At 38.5% G+C, this 14,381-nt stretch overlaps 1 protein-coding gene across 1 annotated transcript in view; it reads right to left on the reverse strand.

The window, feature by feature from the left end:
* The window catches only part of MAMDC2 (MAM domain containing 2), a gene marked incomplete at its 5' end in the record, with an annotated part of 61,995 nt that overhangs the window by 1,275 nt on the left and 46,339 nt on the right, over window positions 1-14,381 (reverse strand). Inside the window, 3 exons of the mRNA XM_082336002.1 lie at window positions 307-566; window positions 4,175-4,327; window positions 5,986-6,079. Of these exons, the coding sequence (XP_082192128.1) occupies window positions 307-566; window positions 4,175-4,327; window positions 5,986-6,079 (507 nt within the window). The remainder of the gene's footprint in view (window positions 1-306; window positions 567-4,174; window positions 4,328-5,985; window positions 6,080-14,381) is intronic.

Below are 14,381 nucleotides of genomic sequence, written 5' to 3' on the forward strand. Positions count from 1 at the left end.
AATAAAAACTACCACTACTGACAAGAAATGATGGGAAAACAGCATTTAAATACTTAAAAAAAATAATTTTGAATTAATGAATTAATGAACTATTTTCATACTTGCAGCCTATTAATGTCTTTAATAATTCCCTCCCTAGCCTTCATTTTTAAGCAATTACACATTACTTCAGCTTGTTCAGGTGTCCATTCAATGCCATCTACATTTTAACTTTTTTTTTTTTTTTACACAACCCAAAACTTGGATTCTAGCACATAGTTCAGTTCAATATTCTGTTTTGACTGCTTTTTGTTTGTTTTTTCTTACCTGGTAGTTTCTATCACTTTCATATTCTATCAGTCCCCTTAGCCATGAGATGCTTTGTTCCCCTGTCCTCCTCCACAAAGGAATCTCTTCCTCATCACCTTCCTTTTTTAGATAAACACTTAATAATCCAGTCCCAGCTCCATACATGTGATAGAAAAATGTCAAGCACTGTTTTCCAGAGGTTCCTCTTAGTGATCTTGAAACTAGGTATGCTCTCTGTCCATAGACCATGTTGGATGCCTCTATATACATGTAGTATCCTTAAAAAGATACACAAGCAAATATTAGCAAAGTAGAATATGTTCTCTCAGCATGTTCATTACGCTCAACATGCTCATTATATAAAAAACTATGACTGAAACTATTTTGATGAAGATTTTTATGCTGTAGACTTGTATTTGTGAACTGTAATATTTGTGATATTGTAATAATTGTGTTAGTGTAATAATGGTAATATTCATGAATGCTATAACAACACTTAAAAACTTGGTTTTTATCTGATGAAACACATAGCAACACAAAGGAATACAAAGTAAGAAAAAATCATAGCTGTTCTTAAACCAGGAATGCACTCTGACAGTAGTCAATTAACTGGAATTCAGAGACAGCTGCATGTACATCTGAGGGTACAGTTTAGGCAATGGTTGGAGCTGATGCTATTAACAAAGCAAATGAATTGAAATACCTCTTTTAAATCACATATGACATCAATAATATTTTTCTTCCTGTGATCAAGACACAAGTGAGGAAAACTAGACTCTCTAGTATCCATGAATAAATGAATGATTGTCATGAACTCTGATCTGTGGAAAAATTAGTCATTAATTGGTGGCAGGTAAATTAATCCCTTGCCTCAATCCATCATTCAGTTATTTCCAACTGGAGCAAACTGCAGTGTGTCAGAAGACTGAGGAGCATCCCCACATCCCATCTGCTGCATACGGCAGCTGTTCCATGTCTTGAGATGTAAACTCTGCCAGCAGGCAATGAACTCAGGTTTTGCAGCAGCTCTTCATGCCGTCCCACTGCTCCCTTTTTGTGGTGTTGGAGGAAACACACTGCCCTTCTGCCACCACAACTCCTGGCGGTGAGATTGCCCTCAGGGGGAGAGGGGATTCCTAAGGATCAGTGAGGCACGAGAAAAGCTGAGAGTGGCAAGAGCAGCTGGTGGATGCTCGGGGTGTCTCTCCTGATACTCAGAGTCCTATTGCCTACACAAACCCATGCTGAAGACATCCCCTCTAACTGCGGTTGTAGTTTGGTAGCGAGCAGCAGTAGAGAGAAAGGGTGAAAAGGAAGATTATCTACAGCTGTAGGTCTGTAAAGAAAAGATAATTTCATACAGTGTGTTGGAGAATTCCCAAGGCTATTTATACCGAACTTAGTGCAACCCATTGCAAGGATTTTGATATTCACTATGCTTAAAAGTTCCTTGACTTAAATATCAAAACCTACAGCTCATACTACAGTATAATAACATAATTTGCCTCTAGTTCTAAGGCCTGAATCATATTATAAACTTGTTGGAAAGACTAGATCAGGTCTTGGTTTTGTGAATTTAAATCCACGTATTTCTCAGCACATCTTGCTGCAAAAAGAGATGTGTGAAATAAGGAATAAACATTGTTGTCACAGGCCAGGCTTAAAAGATTCTCTTGCTTCGCCAGTTCTAAAGCCAAGCTGTCAGCCTCAGATCTCAGAGTACTTAGTGATCTACATAAACTGAAAATAGGTCTAAAGTCAGTTTCTGCCTTAGAAATGAAGAAAATTATGCTAACAACCCATTCCTTTTCTTACGCAAGAAACTGAAGTGTTGCTCCGACTATAAGGAGGGTTATTGTCCATGGAAACACAAGAGCTGGCATATGGAGTGTTTGAAAGAGGAAGAATAAAATATATTTTCTAGGGATAACCAAGGAAAAAAAAAAGCATCCAACAAACCTGGACATTGAATCCTTTTATGGAATTGAGTTTGGTTACCTACCGAAACAACCACCAACTTTAATGTGATGTAGTCCTTTTAGATTATGTTTTGTAGGAAAAGAAGCGTCTGCCAGACAATACAGAGATGGCCTACAGATGCTTCTCCAAGAGGCTCACCACATTTCAAAATAAAAATTCTCAAATTAACTTTAAAAACTGTTAGGAAAAATTCTGACTTATTTTAAAGCTGGTGATCACATGTCTAGTTGATGCAGAATAACTGAACAGCACGGGTAACAAAGACTTACAGACAGTATGTCATCTAATTCACTCTAATGTCACCTGATTTTTAAATGGAAAAGGGACAAGAATTTCAATATTCCCTTTTGAAAGTCATTCAACAGTACAAAGGTATTATTGGGAAAATGTTCTTGATTTGTAGATAGCCTACATTTTCCACTTAGATAACTTAGCCAATAGATCTGGTCAGAATACGGTCAGATTTGTAAGTAATGTTTCTCATTTTTGTTTCATAACACATAAGAGAAGTTTTAAGCTTTAAAACTTAGTTATCTCTGAAGGCTATTCATATTTCTACCCAGAATCAGTACTGTTTAGAATTAACAATGGAAGAACATAATTTCTTGGTGATCCAAAATTTCAAGCCAAAGAGAAACATTCCCATCTGCATTTTCAATTCCACATGTAGGATTTTGGCCATATAGTCCCATACACCATGAATTCACATCTCTCTAGTCAACTTCCATACCTTGCTCAGGATGCAGCTACTACAGAAATTTTACCAGGAGATAGGAAAGGGAGATTTTGCTGAACATGCACAAAGCCATCTTTTTAGATAAAGAGATCAGAAACAAGACAAAACATTTGTTATTTTATTAACTAGAAGCATTTGTTATTTTGTTAACTAAAAACAAAACAGTTTTCCAGAGTAACTTGAATTAAGCTTGCATAGAGCAAGACTTCATATGCACAGCTGAAATAACTATGCTTGATAATGCTTAACATAGTTTACACTCAATCACAGTTGACAGAATAATAATAGCTTTTGGTGAGCCTTTTGAGCAGGCCAACTGCTTTTGTAATCCAGCTAAAATTTTTAACAGACTGGATAGATGGCTACTGTGAGTAAGCCAGCTTGTCTGCAACTGACTTTATAACTTGTTGAATGAATGCTATCCGCTGTGAAGGAGGGCAAATCTAAAGGCCCCAAAAGCCTTTTTAAACTTATGTAAGCATTTAAAGTTCACAAGCCTGAGGGCAGTTTCATCTATTGTACTGAAGGCAGTGGAGTTGTTCCTGAGGTCCTCTTCTGCAGGAACACAAGCACCCAATGCAGTGATGCAGTTCATCATTTCCAAAAGTCCCCAGGTACTGCCCCAGTGTGGGGGCAATCCTGATGCAGTTTTCTGTGTGCTTGCTCATACTAATGGGGACCCCACTTGCCTAAATACTTTAAATTACACAAGTGAAGTCATGGAGCAGATTTTCAAGACAGAGGATCTGTAGGACCTCTTTTATTATCTGTGTGTTCTTCTAAGTTTGAACAGGAAAGTGTTGATGCAGAAGCGCCCACAACCACTTGTTTGCCTTTTAGTTTCAGGGAATATTCACGTAAGCTAGACGTTTGGAAGAAGGCTTTTCTGCGGGGTCTGGAGAGTCATCCTGTCCTTTTTTCTCCCAAAGGAAAGGGCTACTTTAGGACATGAAGACTGAATTACCCACTTGGTCTGCAGATAATTCAGATTAAACATCACATTCTCAAAACCACCTGTGGGTCCCTAAGAAACATGTTTACTTTGTTTGATTAATAACCGTTCTGAACAGAACAGTAAAAACTTTCTCTGTGTTCTAGGTTATTATTTCAAAGTATTTTTGATTAACTATCAATCTCTCTTCTGAAAGTTCAATGTGGAGCTTAACTCACCTACCCCAGTAGTGTGGTCTCCTTTCGGTCCAGTGTAAGAAGTTGGAGTTGGACCCCTCCTCCTGTGCCAACTCCCACGACCTCTCTTCTTCTGGGTAAACACACACTCATCCTTTTCAAAAGTACACTCTCCAGGATTGGGCAGCAATAGATCTATAAGGAGAAGACATTGTTTAAAACTGCAAATGTATTAGATATATGGAGAGATTACACAAGCAATGTATTGCATTCACTCACCTGCTGAAATCACTTATATCTACCTAGCAGTAGTCACAAGCTTATAAAAGCTAGCTTCAAACTGATGTATGAAATTTAATTTCATTTTCTTCGAGGCTTTGGGGAAATCTGTGCCCTAGTCTGGCTCACTAACATGTACTAATATTCTTTAAAACATCTCATACAGTTTATTATCTCATCATAGCTCTTACTACGCTATGGGCTCTACCAATGTAATTTTCTTCACTACTGTGGCACCCCAAGCAATTTAATGAGCTCCAGCATGTATAACATGCGTATTAAATGAGTCTTGTGAAAGACTGGAGTTTCTGTGATCTGAAATCAAATGCCACATTTAGCTCTCTTATGTTCCCTTGACACCAAATTGGAATACCGCATACAACAGACCACAGAGCTGCAATTACTAGAGTGTTTTTGTTATTTCAATTCTGTTAGATGATGCAAAAGAGAGAAAGTCGACAATTCAGGTGCTCACCAGGAAGCTTCTGTCAGGTATTCTGCTACAATCTGAATTTGTAGTTGAGTAGACACTCTGAGCTGCTTTCACCTTTCGGAAAGGAGGAAGCCTTGATGCCTCGCATACTCTGGGGCATTTTTTGGGCATTTTTTTTCTGCCATCAGTGACAAGTCCCCATATGACTATACACCCAAGTATCAGTTCTGCACCTTTGGTTCCTTTTCAAATTACTTAGGAACTACAGAAAGGCAAAACAGAAAACTGTCGGAAATACTTTAGAAAAATGGCATCTTGTTGTATACATCTGACTTCTCTCTGTTCTGTAATGGTTAGCTGCCTGAATGCATTAAATCCAATCAAAAGAGGTCATTAAAAAGATCTTATTACATGGGAATATAAATGGCATGGTAGATCAGCCTCATCACTATTTCAAAGGCATGGCTTTATTCTGAAGAAGAATGGGATTATAGATTGTGCCTGTCTCATGAGAATGGTTTCCAAATTAGGATACAATCGTTGCATTGTCAAACCTCAAAAAGCGCCAGAAGAGGGAGTTTGGGTGAGTTCAGAGAGGTTAGCCTGTGCATGTCAGAGAGGAAAGTCTCGTTCAAGAACATTGAGTTCCTACCACTACAGGAGGGAGAGTTAGACTCATCTGTCTTCATTAGAGAACTGCAGCTCAGATAAGGAACTGTGTCTTGGCCTTGCACAACTGTACTTCTGGACTAAAAATAATAATGCTACGTTTTGAAAATATTGCTTTAGGGTTCATTCCTGGTTTCCTAAAAGCCATTTGAAAACTACTTTCCCTTCAGTTGGACTGTTGTTTTTCTTAAAATGGTAATGCCCCAAAAGGACTGCTCACCTATATACAACTGCACTAGAGTCAGTGAGTTAATTAGGAGTTAGCTGGTACCCCTGTGAACAAAAACTGGTTCTTGCTGTATGTATGCTACTACAAAAATAGGATTTATGCAATACTTACTGGAAAAAGAAAAGAAAAGAAACCACAGTGGGATGAAGGCAGCTGTAGGATAGGCTTGGTAAATGAAGGTATGCGATGAGCTCTTACTAAAAAGGGTAGCAGCTGTTGGACGACAAATATACGTGGTCTTACCAGCAGCCTGGCAGCTTCCCAGGCTTAATGATACGTCATCCAGTGCCACAAGTCCACAGTCCCAGAAGCTTTTACACCAGCTGACAAAGACAACCTGCAATACATGAAAGAAGTTTCAGGTATCTAACAAAAATTGGCACTGTTAAGAGTCTGAAATTTTAGATTTTTCCAAGTGCACTAATAATTTTGACATCTACAGAACAGAAATGATGAATCCACTTTGTTTTGGCACATACTAATACTGCCAATGACTGAAATTTCAAATCCAGTGGGGTTTATATGTATGTTCTCATACAATAGTAAGTGTTTTCTCACTTTTATAGGCAAATGATGTATCTTTGTATGTAGCTTTCATTTTATTAGGACAGTGTGTATTTTTTAATGTATGAGAAAACATGACTCACTGAGGCTCTTGTGGTTTTCTCCCCCCCCCGAAACCAACATGAACAGCTCAAATGTCCTCAGCTATCTTATCCTTACAACCAGGAGGTTTTATCCATGGAAAAATAAATTTGAAAGAGTAATGCAGAGTGATGGCCAAGAGAAATGGCTGTGGCAAAAAAAAAGAGAACAATAGAGATGAGATGAAATTACTGCATAAAACGGGATTATTCAGAAATGACACAAGGCCATGTTATCATAGAGCAGGAGGCTAGAAATGCTAAGCATCATTCACAGTGTTCATCTGGGTTTGTGAAGATTAAGACTAGAGTCCAAGATGTTCTATTTGACTACACAGTAATTCTGCCATGGAAAATACAAGTCACTGATGAGATGACAAAATAAAATGTAAAGAAACTGTAAGATTCCCAGCTGGCCTTCTCCCAAGCTTGATACAGATCTGTTTGAATTGCAGAAGACACAATAAGGTTTATTTTGTAAACATACTGCTGGCAGTTTTCTTTGCCTAACTATTGCAAACCATCTGTCTGACCATTGGGGTTATGACCATAATTTGGGAGGAGATTTTCAAAACAATTCCTTCGTGATGAGGTCTGAGCTAGTGCCTGGAGACAGATGAGTGTCACTTCTAACAGTTTAATATTCTGGAACAACTGTAAACACCTCAGTTACATATTTGAGGTTAAATGCTGACTGACAATTACAGGCGGATACAAAAAGGTTGTTAAAAGTCATTCACGCATTATTTAATAGGTCCTCTTTTAACAGGCTCGGTAACACCTTCAATATGGTCATTATATTGGATTTTGCTAGATCGCTTTGCTATGTAGTATTTATTTACCCATCTGCTTATAAAACAGCCTGGGACATAACTACACTTTAACCTTTGAAGCATGTATGGGTTATGCTGCCCAGGATGAAGCAATTTCCAAAGCCATTTTCCATTCAGTGCTACCAATCCTGGTAACAGTGATGATCTGTCTTGTAAACTGTTACAGGTGTGGACTTGAGTGCTTCTGCACAGCATGAACAACTGCTCAGTGTATAGTGGCCTAAAACTGGCCTTCTTTTTTTTTTTTTTCTCTAGTGCTGCTCTCTTAGCCTTAAGGTTTAACAGGACAAATATTGTTTCCTACTTTGTTACAAAGTTCATTCTCAAGAAACAGGCGCAATCAATTAAGAAATGGTAGCATCTCCTGGAATAAAGAATAAAATAAATACTGACGTTGGGTGGACGTCATTCACCAGATTTTTAATAAATGCTTTCTGGTGAACATTTGTAATAAACTAAAGACATATTATAGTTCTAAACCCAAGAATCTTTAGAAAACCACACATGAAAGGGTGAGGTCAGTCCTCGTTTGTGAAACAACATTTCCACACTGTGGAATCATGTTGAAAGTGATGTTTTCCTATTGACATCATTGGGAGCAGGATCAAGTTCTTTATTCTTAAATTGCAATAATTTGTTCCATACAAGGTATGTAATTACCCACTGGATCCTGCAGAAAGCCCTCCATTTCAAAAGCATCGCAACAATAACTGTTGGTCTCTCAAAGGCCATTGAGCCAGTAGCCATTGTGCAATCAAAGGATTGATCTGTTTCAGTGGCACTTGTAAACTTGTTCAGCTTTGTCATCTGTAGCTTGAGCGTTACTAATTCTCCACTTGGCTTTTTGTGGTGTTGAGTGACATGCTGCCATGAGCAGGCTTTATAATTGCACAGGGGTGGGGGAGCTTGTGCTTGGGAACGTGGAGTTTCCAGTATTAGCTATAGCAAATGAACTGAAATTTTTCATTGTCCCCTAGGCTTATTTTGTTGTTATATTCTTGATTTAGTTTTAAGCAATGTGGTAGAACATAGTTTTATTCACAGGTCAAATTTATTCACTCTTCTTTTGTCCTAAATGTCCTTTTTTTTGTCATAAAGGAACATCTTTGACTATTTGAACTTTACCTGCCAAAATTGTATCAATTTGGATTTACTCAGCTACTCATTTTCACCTTACGTGATCAGATCTCTGAATTCTTTCTACAGTCTCGATAGGACTATCTCATGATGCTTATTTGTTCTTGTTTTGAATGAAAATATTTCCTAGGTCAATTCTTCCAAAAGAAATTTTTATGAAGTTATCTCATGCCTTGGAGAAGAGAATAGGGGGATCTTTGTGTTCAGCTCACACCTTCTTCATAAAACATGGCAGACAAACAACATACTAATTGTTTGAAACTAGGTAACAAATCTTCCTGGACTTGCATGCTATCTTGGAGGCTAAGTGAAAAACATTATCAAATGCAGGCAGTTGTTGCCTGCGTTACTGAAAAATAAAACATATTTTCCTCTCATGTTTCTTTTTGTTCCAGTAACAGGACACAGCCAGGGCATTAGTTTCCTTCCAAATCATTGCCCTGATTTCTGGAAGCTGGTTTGTTTATTTTCCAGTGCTTAATCAATGTTCCTGGCCTGCAGCCTCAAAGTATCAATAATCAGTTCTTAGCATTTATCCTGGATTATATCAGTAATGAGCAACGCCAGATGAGAACAGCTGGTAGAGCAAGCAGGGTTTCACTTCTCCCATAACATATTGTTGGGTTGTGCTGCAGACGCTGCATGAGGTGGAAGGGACTTCTCATCCTTAGCACTCTGCATCTCTACAAGTAAATGTGAGTTAAAACGTATGCATATGAAGTTTACCTGCTTTTGGAGGAAAGAGTGGGACATGAGTAGGCTACCTCCATCAAGAACTGTAAGGAAAGACTAACGGGTAAGCTTGTAAAACGAGGTTTGGAGGAGCTGGACTGAGAACAGGAGAAAAGGAGAGAAGATGCCCCTGGGTCCCTATGGGTTCTGTGTATTTTCTTTCCTACTTGTTTATCCCAGAAAACATACCTCTTGCTCAATTAGAGAGCCATACCAGCCAAACAAAAGAAAAACTGGGGCAGCAGCCAAGCTGGTGACTTAAAAGCAAGCTATGCCTCTGCAGCAAATTGATTTACCTGATTCCATCCTAGAGAATATTCCTAGGTTTAAACTACATACTGTGTATCAGTGTTGCCACAAAATTCAGTCTGTCACTTAGACACATATTTAGGCTCAATCTCTTAAAGGAGAAAGGCAGTTATAATGGAGTCAGAAGTGGGTTTTTGTGAGAAGCAACTGTTGTAATTTCCATACAGTGACACAAAACTCAGTATAATAAAATCCAAAAATAATTTGAGCACCAGAAACAAAAGTGTGACACGACACAAAGAAGCAGTCAAGATGTTTTCACAGAACAGGGAGCCTGACTTTTCAGTCAGTTACACTAGTACACAGCCATATAAGTGTGTAAACCAGGGACCCATCACTGGCACAGGGAATGGGAGAACCATTCCGATTCTCCCAGGGATGCTGTTTGATACAAACCTTATCAGTGTAGCCCAAATTACTTTTAACTAGTTTAATTAAACTAGATTTTAAATGGCTTGTTTGGCTTAAGCAGTCAGAAACTCATTTATCAAGAATGCAAGTAAGCGATTAAGCCAAAATTAGAATGTCTGCAAGCTTCTGTCATTTAAAATAAATTGATTTAATATGGCACTCTCCAGGCAAGTTCAATTTCTTGCCATGTAAATACAATGAGCTTCTGCGGGAAAAATAATGGATTATGAAAGCTTCTACATAAATAATTGGATAACATTGGTAATAAGCTTATGACATTTGAACAAATATTTTTGAAAATCTTTCCTGTCCAAGGGCAAATGGGTTGCAGAAACAAACATTGAAAGAGAAACAAAGCTAACAGAACAACCTCGGGCCACAGGCTGTTAATGCTACATCTATATTCACTGGATTGCACTGTCTAGTAGAGAATACTGACTGCAGAGAAATGTGTACAGGACACTGATATCCTCAGCTGCCCCCCAGGGCCCTCCTAGATTTCCAGAAATCCGCTATTATGGCTCTATCCTCTTTTCAGTGAAACAGTTTCCTTGGCTCTTTTTATAAGAGGGAAAGGTTCTTGCCTTTAGACTGAGGAGTCTTTTCAAATGATGTAGCATCATAGTATCACAATATTAAATACTCAGAACAAAAATTGAGAAAAAACCCGAAATATCAGTTAAGTATCACAGATACCAAAAGGAGATATGTAATATTTCATGCAACATATCTCCTTGCTTAGCTACTGTGAAGATGCAGGCCACTTAGGTAACACTTTCTAACCTGAATAATTTTTACAGTTTCTAATATGTCATTTTCATAACTGTATATCAAACACCATAGACAGCAGGGTATACATTTTGCAAGCACTAATCCTACTATTTACAGACCCTAACGCTCTTGTTTTAAATAGGCATTTCCAGTGACTATTCTTTAAGAAATTTCTTGGTTTAGAGGTGAGAAAAGGAAGGACACAAGGGCTATACTATAAAACTGCAGCTCATTCCAACCTCTTTAGCTTGTATACCTTATCATGGGAAGACTGATCAAGGGTTGTGTCAGAACAGTACCAAAAAGCTCCTTTATTTGACACAAGTGAGAGCTTTTCAGAGGAGGAGGAGATGAGGACTAGGATGTCTGCCCTCCTCCGCTTGATACTTGACTGGAGAACCGTCCCCTTTATACTAGTGATTCAGTCACAAGGATCTAGGACTTCATCATATATCCAAGATTGCTTTAGTTATTTACCTATTACTTTGGTAGACAAGTGGGAGACACAAATTTCTCAGCAGCAAAGAGAAATGCTAGAATAATTAATATTGAGCAGCATCACAGTGATGAACAAAGGTCCAAAGACCCTCCTACCAAGCTCTAGGAAGGTGGAGGGGTGATAATGGATGTTTAGGGAAAACACTACGAGATACAAATCAACCATAAAGCTATTTGTGCCGTTACATTATGTTCAGAGAGTTGAAGAACTTGCTGAACTGGAGGTCACACCTGTACCACTGTGTTTACGGTCACTGTGAGGTCTATTTTCCATGAATTTGCCTAATCCCTTTTTAAATGCATGTATACTGTTGTCCTCCACAGCATCCTGCAGCAAAGGATTTCAGCGTTTAGTCATTCCCAAAAAAGTCCTCCCTTTTGTTTGTTTTAAAACATGTAAATATTGAAGTGCAACACTCAGTCACTTGATTTTGCTTTCTCACAACTGCAACTAAAATTAGTTATGGAGAACGTGTGAAAACAATGAACTCAAGGAAAGAGAGTGAGGGGAAAAAACACATCAGAGAGGAAGAAAAGTAGACTGAAAGAATGAAAACCCAGGAAATTCTGCCACAACTACTCTGATGGAAGTAGGGTGGACTGTTATGATGCCAGCTACCTTTCTGAGGATTTGTTTTTGAACTCTGTGGGAGGTATTCAAGCACTACAGCACTAGGTAACGTTGCAAAAACTTGCATGAATGGATAAACAACATGAGATGTTTGCTTTTGAAAACCGAGCCTCAGAATGGTGAAGCAAATCTAGCAGAAATGAACAGATCTGATGTAAGTAGACCCAATTGCATTCAACCTTCATTTTAATCTAGGCATTTGGACTTTGTTGTGAAGTTGCATAAAAGAAATATCTTTCCATGGTGGCCTATACATGCAAACACATACACACGAAATTAAAATGCAGATTCTTGCTCCTGTGATGCATGTGAGCATCTCCAGGTTACATATGCCATATGTGAATTTTTCTTTCAGTTAGCTCTGACATTTTTCTGCCATGTATTGGCCTGGAAGATCAGTTTCAGTACATTCAATCAGAGCAAAAGAATCAACATATTTCAGACTCAGATTTTTATGCTGCCCTTTAAGAGGCTTATACAAAAAATCACGAAGGGTTTCATTTATTTTAATAAATGTTAGGAAATTTTATTTTTATTTCTTCCTTCTCATATTTATTCCCTGGGCACTACGGAGTATAAAAACAATACTGTATGTGTACAGGATCATAGGTACTTAGACTAAATAAAAGAGAAAGTGCCTCAAGTACAAATTGAGAAATCAGGATTTTAAATTTCCTGCCTTCTTGCTAGCATTATATAGCATATGTATTTGCAGTATGTACACATATATACATATATATATATGTATAAACATTTACGACTTGCTTAGCTGGATCATACCCACCTAACCTTTTCAACGTGGTAGTTTCAAAGTGTCATATTAAAGCCTGTTGGCCAGCTTCACGTTTCCTGCTCACAGAACTCAAGCCAACAACCTGTGCCAGACTGCAGTTAGCTAATTCGAAAAGAACTTGCAAAAACCATTACACAAACCAAGAGACAAAAATCTGAGCCTTTTTATTGTCCTGATGCAAACAAATACGTTATCAAAATTAAAACATATCAGACAGATTTTATATTGTTTTCAAAGCCTTGGCAGTAGTATTCATAGTAGAAGAAAGATGAAGGACATCATAGGTAATCAGGTATTTTAGAACAGTTGTTTTCTGGCTGCAAAATCATTACAACCTCCAGGAGTCCCTGGCCAAAGCAGCGTAACGACTGTCTCGCTGACTTTCCTGGCCATTAAGGAACTGGCAGGAGACTGTTTACTGTTTCCACAGGCACTGACCCAATCTACAAGTCACACCCAGTAACCAAGAACTTGATCAGCCAAACTACTGTGCATGCCTACAACTTCTTATCATCCAAGTCTACACATGATGCATCTCAGAAAACAATACAACAGGCACATCAGCCACCACATCTGTATTAGAGGAAAGGTGGTAGCCCTATCTCATTTTGAGACCACCTCACTCCATTAGAAGACTGGTTTTTGCTTGCTTATAACATTGCCAAGACACAATGATTTCAGCTCAGACTTTCCATGCTGGGTCCTTGCTTCAGGCTTGTTTTGGAAGATTGAAACCAAAACAGTTCCATCATTTCCGAGAACAAGGCTAGGAAAAAAGGTTTTATTTTGCCCCTATTTAAAAAATTCTTTGAAAAGCTTGGGCACTCCTAGGCTTTGGAGTAGGAGCATGAAATGTGTCAGGGTTTGGTTTTTGTGCCAGAACTGTGCTTTCTGTCAAGTCATTAGTTTTTGAAAAACTAAAATTTGTAAGAACTGGGACAAGCAGGGCAAACAGACTGGGACATGGACAGGATTACAGGGAAAAAAATTGTACTGTCCAGAGCTGAGGAGTCAGGAGTAAGATGGGGAGTGGTGGGGGGTTGCTGCCTACAGGGCAGGATAGATAAGACAAAGATGCATCAGTAAGGAGGCAAGAGATGCAAAGACAGGTTTGAGGACACAGGACAAGAGAGGTCAAGCTTCAGTGAGCTTGTTTCTCTCATGTTTCTCTATACTGTCTCTCCCTCCAGAGCCTGAAGTGTAATTCCTGACTTGCTGGTTCCCACCACTCCTTGCTGTCAGGCAAAACGTGCTCTCATGCACCTCCACTGCTGGCCTACATTGAAGACAGCCACTGAAATCAGTATTCCTTGTCAGTTATTTCACTAGGTCCTAGGCAGGCACATCTTCACAGGTAATGAACCTAAGTGTTTACACAATGCCACACAGTGCTCCTTCATTTCCTTCTGTTGGCTTGGAAAAGAAGAAACAAAATAAAGCATGAAAGGACTTTTTAAAGTATTAAGGTTGAAGAGACTGCAAGGAAAAGCCAGAATAGGATTCACCATGCAACTTCATTCAGGCCTGCTTGTGAATATTACAAGCAGACAACCTGTAAATACACCAGTTTTTCACCCTTGCCTTACGGCAAGCAGACACATGCTTAAACTTTGGCATCATTTGTCTTTTGTATGCTACCTTTTCAGCCATAAACATATCTTGATATACTTTTCCATATTGACATGCTTCAGAACTTCACCCATTGTCTTCCATGTACTATTTGTCTAAGGAAAACTTTATGCACTGATAGTGTATATACATACACAGCCATCATGAAAACCATAAAACTGTTATACAAAGTTCAGCACATTGTAGCTTGTGCATGATTTATTATGTACCAATGGCATCTACTAGATATGCAAAACTGCAAGTTAATCCTT

Source organism: Platalea leucorodia, assembly GCF_965183815.1.
Source record: "Platalea leucorodia genome assembly, chromosome: Z".
Taxonomy (NCBI): Eukaryota; Metazoa; Chordata; class Aves; order Pelecaniformes; family Threskiornithidae; genus Platalea; species Platalea leucorodia.